The sequence below is a fragment of the Lissotriton vulgaris genome, chromosome 7, assembly GCF_964263255.1.
Source record: "Lissotriton vulgaris chromosome 7, aLisVul1.2, whole genome shotgun sequence".
NCBI lineage: Eukaryota > Metazoa > Chordata > Amphibia > Caudata > Salamandridae > Lissotriton > Lissotriton vulgaris.
The window spans coordinates 789,513,012-789,523,366 of NC_141695.1; the positions used below are offsets into that span (position 1 = coordinate 789,513,012).

Here is a 10,355-nt window from a genome sequence, read left to right on the forward strand (position 1 = left end):
AATCCTATGATCACCCAGATTTTTTGCTTTTGTTTCACTGGTTTACGACCTTCTCTGGCTGTGGGCCTGCCAATCAGACCCACAGCCTAGCTGTTCTCTCACTAAATTGACATGTGTACATTAGGTGCATTATCCAATTGGTACTGGGCCACCTTATCAGACCCTGTAACTCAGGGCATAGGTGTACCCAGGGCCTACCAGGGGCTGAAGCATGTATTATGCCACCCCTGGATGGCCATCTAAATCTGACACAACTGGCTGCACGACAGCTGGGGCAAGGTGGTGTAATCACCCCTTGCTTTAGATATAGTATACCTATATCTAACCCTAAAAATTGACACACAGATTCCTATCAGTCACTCCTATGGCAGGCCTTGACAATCCTGAAGGCAGAGTGCTTGGAATCGTGTGAGACGGTGCTCTGGCATGAGCTGAGCCCGTTTGCAGCTTGCGGAACCAAGTCCTAATAGCTGTTCCATGATAACGCATACCATATACTCTTAAGTGCATTATAATCCTCGCGGTTAAATGCTATCTTTGGTATCGCTTTATCAAAACATGTCGAGTAAGGTGTCATACGAATTGGAATACTAACCCCTCGCCAATTCTGGCGACGGGGTTAGCATTCCACCCTTCTAGAGGGACGCGACATGTATGTAACTGTGAACCCCGGTTAAAGTTAACTGAAGCCTCAGCTCCACAAAATGGATGCTGCCACCACAGACACGAGTCTGACCTCCTGCTGCTGGGAGTCCTTCCAGCGAGGAGAGCTTGGACAAAGGGTTTCCTGTCAGGGGCGGTGCTAGCACCATCCCAGACAGGGTTTTGTGTATCCTGGGTAGGCAGGGCTTTACAGGAAGGTGACTGCAAGTGGCACCCCGGTGCTCACTACGCATCTGCCGGCTAGAACCAGTTCCAGGGGCACACCAGCCCCTGGTCTGGGGAAATCCGGCATGGGAGAGGGGTGTAACCACCCCCCTTCCTGGTCCCACCCCTAGGGCAGGACCTAGTCGCGTACCCACCCCTTTCTTTAGGATAAAGGCAGGAGCGGGGACCCTTCCAAATTAGATCATCTTTGAATCAAGAAACTACTTTCTACGAAAGGAACTCTCGACTTCTTCTCAAGATTTCTCCCTTGTGGCTAAGGAGTAGTCACCCTGCATCCGCAGGCACCATCTAAGAACTCTGCGGTTTGCTGCACATCCTTCCTCAGGAATCCGACCGATCAGCACGACGAGACCCGGCTTCCCTGGCACCTCTGACCTCTACCTACCTCTACAGCTAAGCTGAGAACCGTAGGTGCGACGAGACCTCGAGGGACCGGCCATCATCAGAACTGCACGACTTCTATCCAGCACGACCGCCGAGGGATCCTCTGGTGAGTGCTTTGGGGTCCGAGAAGCCCCGACCCTGAGCAGCCCCAGCACCGAAGTCCAGCCCCCCAGCATTCTGCTTTTTGCTGCTCACCGCGTTATCTGGCTACTAGCCCGCTGGCTTGTGGCCTTCCCGACGACGCCCAACGACAACAACGCTGCTGGTCTGGTTGCTCCAGACTGGCCCTTGCTCCCTTCCAAAAGAGGAGCACCCCGGACCCTCCTGGTCCACTCCAGACGCCATTTTAGGTCCAACGCGTGGGCTTGAATTTGCCAAGACTTGTTGCCCCAATCCTGGGTCCAGCGACGTCGACAGCATCAACCATCGTGGGACAGCTCGCACCTCCATCCTGGTCGCCGACAACGCCTCCTGGTCCGTGAGACTGCAGAGCCCAGCGTCGCCCACTCACCTGGTCAAGGTGACTACCATCCGGTGCCCTCCTGGTGCCATCTGATCACTGGCTGGTGGTCACGAACTTGGTCCCCTCTGCTTTCAGGTGTCATCCATCTTCGATCCAGGCTTGGATCACTTCGAACTATCTTCACTGGTCGCCTGCCAGCAACTTCTTTCTTCAGGCTCCTGGTCCGTCAACGAGGATTCCCGACGTCTTTTGAGACCTATGCAGCTGCAGCCCCTGGGCTAGGTAACTTCGGCATTTCGGTGCCCCAGCATAGCCTCACTATCCAAGGGTCCAGAGTCACTGTCGTTTTCGCCCTACCTTATCGGGTTCGCCCGAGAACACTAACTTTGTCTTTACTAGCTCCCATAGACTTTGTCCCGCATCCCGCGTGAGAGTGCACACTCTGCACCCGAGTCCCCTAGGCCTCCTACTAGTAATCTGAAGGTTCAGTAACGTAGTCCTAGCGATTCCAAAGTCTATTAGTACAGTACTTACCTGCTAGTAATTTCGCATTCCACTTTCAGAGTATATGGTTTTTCGTGCCCCTCGGGCATTTGTGTAAATTGTGCAACTTAAAGTATTTTCGTAAGAGTTTTGTTGTGTGCTTAGTACCCTGTCCTCATAAAGAGTACAGGGCTGTTGTGATCTAAATAAATACACTGTTTATTTTCATAACACTTGTGTGGTGTCCTTTCACTTGGTGTTCAAGGGGTATATGTGATGGTATAACAGCTGGCTTAACACGCCCTCTAGAGTTTAGCCCGAAGACTGCTCGTATCCACGCTACTAGGATAGCTGGTCTATAAGGTTGACTTACAACCAATCACCATAAGGGTTGTTTGGACTGATGCAAAGTGCTCACTAGAATAGTGAACACTATATATCAGGCCAACTTCTCACAGGGTCCATCGGATCAAGAATCCTAAAAACACTGAATAATCTTCAAAGCTGGTCTAGATTGATAGTGGGTCTATTTAGGTCCCAAGATCAAACCTCCAACTGATTCTCAGTAACCATTCGGTCTGCAGAATCATTCAAAACATTTGGAATCAAGAGTTACAGCCGTTCGTTGGTGACCCAAAAGGCACAGATACTATATGATTACAAATGAAAATGAGTGCCTGAATGGTGCATTCGAGATCCACACAATTTCCGGTTGACACAAGTTTTTTATATGACTCCAGCTGAGTTGGTCATGGACTATTATGTTCTGTAAATTTAAATTATAAGACATTTACACATGGGGTCTAAGGTAGAGTATTTACATTTCTTGTCACAGAGGCTGTGTTTTGCTTTTATTTAGTCCTGAAGACCCGTATTAACGTCTTGTTTTGATCACATCTTTTAAGGGTCGAAACGTCGACGGTTCACATATCCAGCCTCTACCAAATCTATAGCCAGTTGACAGCGAGAGAGACAACATTTCCTAAACACACGCTATTGAGAATGGTGAATGTGTTTGTTTGGCACAGGCATTTTTCAAATCATTTCAATATAGTAATTCTGTCAGATAATTTTTCAGATTTGATCTATTACTACTAAATCACCTTATTTCATCTAAAGCACTACACAAACACTTTCTTCAGTTTATATCAAGAAGCAGCCTTCTATGTTTGTTTAATGAGATTCTATTATTAAAGAATTAAATACATCGAAAAAATGTGAAACGAGACCTGTAGGAGGCTGGCTTAGCGTATGGTGCACACTTATTTACGTGATGCACCTTGCACTAATCCAGGTAACCCTTATGGTGGTTTTAGTGGTCTTTGATAGCCATAGAAAGCTCTAAAAGTGGTAGCTGTGGAGAGCTGCCTTCATGCTTATCCTGAAGGAGTGTTAAGCAGCTTGTTTCTCCAGTTTAATCAATAGTGTGAGTTTAATGAAAAAGAACAACACCGTGTTTATATAAAAATACTTCTATTTATTACACAACACATTACTATGCTTCCTACCCGGAAATATCAACACAATACACCAAAATACTTCAAATGCAGTCAGGTAAGTAGCACAAAATATTGTGGTCACCAGGGGGAGACCAAACCATATACTAAAAAAGTGGAATGCGAACTGCAGAGTAGGACGAGACTTGGACCAGAAGACCCAGAGGAGCTGGGGACACAAGGAACCACCCGAGATAAGTACCCAGGAACCCCACTGAAGCTGTGTGCAGAGTGGAAGCTCACCTGTACCCAATGGAAGTCAATGGAGAAGTCACAGTTGCAGTTTTGCAGAAGAAGGACCCTTCCCAGAGAACCCAGAAAAATTCCCTTGGAGGATGGAAGGTTGGAGAGCCACCCCACCCTTGGATGCCCCAGGAACCAGGTTACCTCCATCAGTGAAGCCAGGTGCATATAGGAGATGTTTGAAACCTCCATAAATGACAATGGAAGACTTGGAAGAAAATTATTCTGGAGAAGAAGGTGAAGAAATCTGGTGTAATCCAAGGGTGGATTTTAGAAGTGAAGAACCTTCAAGCAGAGGGGACAGAGTCGATGCTACTCAGGAGTGACCAGGAGGCGCGGACGAGAATGCCCACAGATGTCGGTAGTTTCAGGAGAGTGGGCGGTGACCTTGTTGCTGCAGCTGTGAGGACCGGTAGACACAGGGACACCAGGAGCCATTCACGAGCTGTCCCACGTTGGATGTCGGTGGCTAGGTGGTCGGTGTTTGGCGGAAGCACCAACAAGCCTTGATAGCTGCAACTGGCTTTAAAATATTGTAGTCCGCAACTAATTTTCTCCACATCAAGCTGGCACAAAAGAGTCAACAGGAACTGACTTCAGACCTCACCGACTCAGATCAGGCAATTCAACCTTATAGGCAGACAATACACAATTTATTCTAAAAATGGAAGGCACAGATGAACACTCCGAGTCAAGACTTGGCGATTGTCTTCAAACCTGATATGCATGGACCATAATTAACCACCAAAAACCTCAACACTGCAAAGACACAGATCTTGATCTGTGGACAGTGGCACAAACACCAGCTTTCAGACATACTGCCCAAGGAGCTAGATGCCCTGCTAGCTACATCAAGATAAGTGAGAAACCTAAGAATACCCATGGACTCACACCTGTTCTTGATACCAGATTCAAGAAGGTCACAGGGAGCACATTTAAGATAACGAAAACGCTGTGATGCATCTTTCCATTTCTCAGAAAACAACAAAAACTACAAGCGATCCTCAATCTTGGGATTTTCAGACTCGACTAAGTCAGCAGTCTATACCTTAAAACTCCTTCTCCATAATGTGCAAAATTCCACAAATCCAGCAAGAATCTTTTTCCGCTCTCACCCCAGATGGCACGACACCAATCCTGCAAACTTCACAAGCTACCTGTAGCTAAGCCCTCAATGTTCTAAGCACTTGCCCCAAAGGAAAAGGACCACTATACCCACAAATCAACCTGAAACAAAACAGGACACTGCACTCCAGGCTAGTGCCACATATCCCCTTACCACCTTGTAAAAATAAATCCATAAGAGGGTCTGCTTTCTCAGTACTTGCCACCAAGCCTGCTCAATGACTGCTCAGATTAAAACAACCAGGGACATTTAAATTTCAGAAGAACAGTGAAAACATGTTTGTTCCCAAGATAATTACATCAAGCGCTAACCCTTCTAGGGAACCCAAAACGATAATCCTTCCACCAATACAAGCATGGCCAAGAGCTCTGAAACAAGTCAGACAAGCACACTATACCAAGAGGAGACAATGGTATATATCCAACTTGATCAGCGCCACCGAACATGATCTCACAATACAAACAGAATAGAATATCTATGCCTTACAAAACAAAACTAGAAGTACCTGCTGCCATACTGTAACAGAAGATCCTCAACCTGACTAATGACACATGGGACTCTAAACCATAACACCTTCCCAACCCAGACTTCACAAACATGATAAGCTAGTTCTACCCTACCTTCTACCAGATGGAGGACTGCAAATCTAGTCTTTATAGCGCTCCTCACAGTATCAATTTAATGTAATCTATGACATCATATTATATTTCAATTCAATACCCGATCCCTCATTGTCAATGGGATAGGCCCATGTATAAGGTATAAATGGACCAATGGAACCTTGCTGACTACTTGATGGAACAGATATAGGCTATACCAACAAACTTAAATAACCAGTCATTACATAAAGGAGGACGTAACACAGTAAATCAAAGCAGGTCTCAGGCCCCCTCCTTCATTCTTTAATGACACCTGTAACCTCTTGCAATCCATAAAACCACAGTGCGTGTGATCTCCTGCCACAGCTAGAACAAGAAAATGGATCAAGAAAGTAAGTCTAGACTCTAGACATTATTTATTTTCGTATAATTATTTGAAATATGTCGTACATTATAGAATTGATGATGGAGAAAGTTTCCATAAGCAGTATCGCCTAGTATGCGATCCTTGTTTCCTGTGCAGCTTTAAGTAAAGGGCGACTAAGTCGTTTTAATCCCTGTTTGTATCTGTTAACGTATTTCCCCTTTTTTGAAGGTGACAATGTTGGAACTCATACCTAGTGCTTTACATTAATGACATTCAGAAGATAATACCCAACCCCACATCCTATTTAATCAGTAATACATTGTGTTTTCATTCTTTCCCTTACATGTTTAAGTGTGTGCTTTCTGGATTTTTACATTTAAGTTTTCGAATGGATAGGCGTTTGTCCTTCTACATTTACATAACTCAACACAGAGTGCTATTCATGTGGACTGGAGCTTGGGCTTGCCAAATGTGGACAGGAAGCACTGTGCAAATGGTATTGCAAGGTATACTATCTCACAAACCTTTTTTCCCTCGTCTATCCTTCCGCTATCCTTCTGAATTCAAATAATTGACTAACCTATCCACCACTTAAATCACTTTCATATTTCATTATACTAATTCAACACTAATCCGTTATGGGTTCCGGAGTAGCGTGCTACTCGCCAAAAAAGCGCATTAACGCCTCATCAGGGGTAGTATAAATGCAATTACATGCAAATAATGTTGTTTCTTTCTTCAGTTTTACATCCTTAGATTGTATGCTCTCCCACAACGCCTCTATATTCCCACGCCTTGCTGAAAAAAGTGGCCTTGTCTTAAAACTTTTGATTGTTATCTCTGCTTTCATTGAAAGTCCTCTTCGTATCCTCCATCCTCTACATGTCTACTCTCACTGAGTGTAGCCTACTCTGGTCTATGACTGTCTGACATACTTTCTATGATAGTAAACATGACCTCATAGATCACAACCTCTCCTTCTTTTAAACAATAAGCCCTCCAACCGAACATTACCTAAACTTCTTTAGTCTATCTATTCATCCCAATAATCATTTGCATGAATTTAAGTAGTCGCCACTAATGACCTCAACTTATTCCTACCAAATTAATCTACCATAAAGAAACTGGAATAAATGCATGGAATGGTTTCCTTGAGAGCACAAAACGAATCTCAATAACCAAACAACCAACAAATAGCGACTGGATTAGCCACAAACCTTGGATTCCAGAGTAGTGTGCATCCCACCGTGAAGCGTTTCAATGCCTCAGCGGGGGTAGTAAATGCTGCATAAATGCAATCACAATATAACAAATAAACTACCAACCCAACAAAGGGACATGCAGAGGTGATCAGGCCTGGAAGCATAACACGTAAAAAAATGCATGTCTATCTCTCACTTACTCATCCATCACACTGTTAAGTGATGCATCCCATAGCATACCTCACACTTGTCAAATTTTTTCAAATTAGGAAGTGGGAGATCTCCTGTCTGAATCGGGTCTATTCGCATGTATGGATAAACGCACCTTGAGAGTCACCACATGCCTTGGAAGCACTTCACATATAGGCTCGAAGCAAAGACAACACTTTTCCAAACACACACCCAGACAGGGTAGCAGGCTACCTGAATGAGTAAGCGCTGTAAAAACTCTAATACAAAGAAAGAGAAAGGCACTCGTAGAAATCAAATTACAACGTTCGGAGGTTCACGGGGCGCGTCTCCGGGCAACCAAAAAAAAATCTAATAGCTCCACCCACCCCGTGAAGCTGACAGCTCGTTTATGCCCGCCAATAACTGGAGCCGCTTTGCGAGAAAATCGTTTTTAAACTAACACTGATTTACCACTCCAACCTCTTATGCATTCATTGCTCTTCCTACAAAATGTTACTAGCACGGACTAGTTTAGTCCTACTACTTGGCCGTCCCGGTGCCGACTCGTCCTCTTTCAATGTCCATACCTCTCCCACAGAGCCTGCGTTTCACGCCGCAGCTCCTCTTCCTCGTCCACAGGACCTGGTTCTTGCTCCACCTGCAGGGCGGGCTGATTCTCCTTCCCCCGCACCTCTGGCCCCTCCTCCTCCTCCTCGAGGGTCTTCAGCTTCGATTCTTCAGAGGATTCCTCTACACCCGCACTTTCCATGCCTGGTCTAAACATGAGGGGACATTTACTTTTCAGTGTTCCGCATACGTCACTTCCTGTACACTACTAATTACGGATAAGTGATGGGCTCCTATTGCCCTTAAATCTTTACCCGTATCCACAAGCTGTCCTAGTCAGTGTCACAGAGCTCTCTTTTGTGTCTGGACTCGTGCGTAGTGCGACCGCTAACGTTTGCAAAGAAACTCGAGATGAATTCACGTGAATTGTATGATTTTAAGACCGGTGACGCTGCTGAAAGTAATTAGTATGCATCTGACATAGATAGTACTCAGGGATTTACAGCTGCAAACCAGCACTATTGAATTTGTCAGTGGTTGTGGGTTGCATAGGATGAATAAGCACCAATTTGGCTTCGGTATATATAATATTGAAAATGGTTCAAGTCTGAAATGATGAGACTGTGAAAGTACAATAACGACTCTCTTTACTTACAGCACAGGCAGTGAAGGGTGGTACTGCTGTCAAGATTTATTTTTCACCCTGAGGATGAGAGCAAAAATGATTAGCCCGACAAGGACCCGTCTCAGCACCTCCTTTTTAGGTCTCGGACCGAAGGCTGCGCTTGCACAGTCTCGCTTGGAGATTCAATGTTTTTTAGTATGGGGGCTTGAACCCGCCCCTCTTCTCCATTGGCTGGCTTTCTAAACAGAGGCCAGCCATTGGAGGAGAGGGGCTTCACTCCGTTCAAGCCCAGTCTTTTTCGGATTCGGGGGCGTGTTTTTTGCAGTTTTCTTGCCGTGACATCATCCGTCACTCAACAGCAAAAACCACGCCCCAAATGTGAAAATGTCGGCGCTTTTCGGATGCCATTTCTGCCCGACCGCCGCCGCAAGAAGTCGAGAAGCTGCTGAGTCCTCCGGTGAGTGCTTGCTGTCCTGCCCCCCCTCGTTGCTCGTGCTTGCTGTCCTGCACCCCCCCTCGTTGCTCGTGCTTGCTATCCTGCCCCCCCTCGTTGCTCGTGCTTGCTGTCCTGACGCACAAGTTACTACTTGTGTAACGATATATCTGTAAGAGACATTAGTTAGTGATAGATTCCTTACCTTAGAATATCCCCAGGCGTCAGACTGGATCCGGAAATGTTTGCGTAGCAGTACTCTTGCGCGTCGGTAGGCGTCGTCTGCGGCTCCGCATCCGTCGTCAGCGTCGTGGGCGCCGTGATGACGTCGTCGGAGTACTTAGACGCCGCCTCCGCGTGCTGACGTCAGTTCTTAGACACAGCTTTTCTGCGCCAGAAACGCAGAGCTATGCTAAAAAACAACACTGGTGCCATTGAAATTAGGGCCCTGAAAGGGGATGACCTTAACCCTAGATATCGGTTCGCAGAACGGGGAGGATGGGTGGGTCGGTAAGGAATCTATCACTAACTAATGTCTCTTACAGATATATCGTTACACAAGTAGTAACGCACAAGTTACTACTTGTGTAACGATATATCTGTAAGAGACATTAGTTAGTGATAGATTCCTTACCTTAGAATATCCCCAGGCGTCAGACTGCATCCGGAAACTTTTGTGTAGCAGTACCCTTGCGCGTCGGTAGGCGTCCATCATCGGCGTCGTGGGTGCCATGATGACGTCGTCGGAGTACTTAGACGCCGCCTCCGCGTGCTGACGTCAATTCTTAGACACAGCTTTTCCGCGCCAGAAACGCAGAGCTATGCTAAAAACTAACACTGGTGCCTTGAAACTAGGGCCCTGAAAGGGGATAACCTTAACCCTAGGTATCGGTTCGCAGAACGGGGAGGATAGGTAGGTCGGTAAGGAATCTATCACTAACTAATGTCTCTTACAGATATATCGTTACACAAGTAGTAACTTGTGCATCTGAAAGAGACACGTTAGTGATAGATTCCTTACCTTAGAATAGATACCCCAGCAATACCAACCCCGGTGGTGGGTCTGCGAACCAATAATCACACCAGAAAGTCCTGGAGGACGGAACGGCCAAAGAAGCCATCCCTCCGGACTTGACTGTCCAGGCAATAATGTCTTGCAAACGTGTGCAGCGAGGCCCACGTAGCCGCCTGGCAAATGTCCTGCAAGGGCACACCTCGGCCCAAAGCAGTCGTAGTCGCTGTGGCTCGAATGGAATGAGCCCTCAGCCCAACAGGGGGTTCCTTCTTTGCCAAGGAGTAACACGCCTG

The 10,355-nt window shown here is 46.3% G+C and overlaps 1 protein-coding gene across 2 annotated transcripts in view; it reads right to left on the bottom strand.

The window, feature by feature from the left end:
* ENDOV (endonuclease V) overlaps nucleotides 1-8,206 on the bottom strand; it is a 238,911-nt gene extending 230,705 nt beyond the window's left edge. For both annotated transcript variants that reach the window (XM_086931043.1, XM_086931044.1), the window contains exon 1: nucleotides 8,010-8,206. In XM_086931043.1, the coding sequence (XP_086787169.1) occupies nucleotides 8,010-8,206 (197 nt within the window). The remainder of the gene's footprint in view (nucleotides 1-8,009) is intronic.
* Between the last annotated feature and the right edge of the window lie 2,149 nt (nucleotides 8,207-10,355).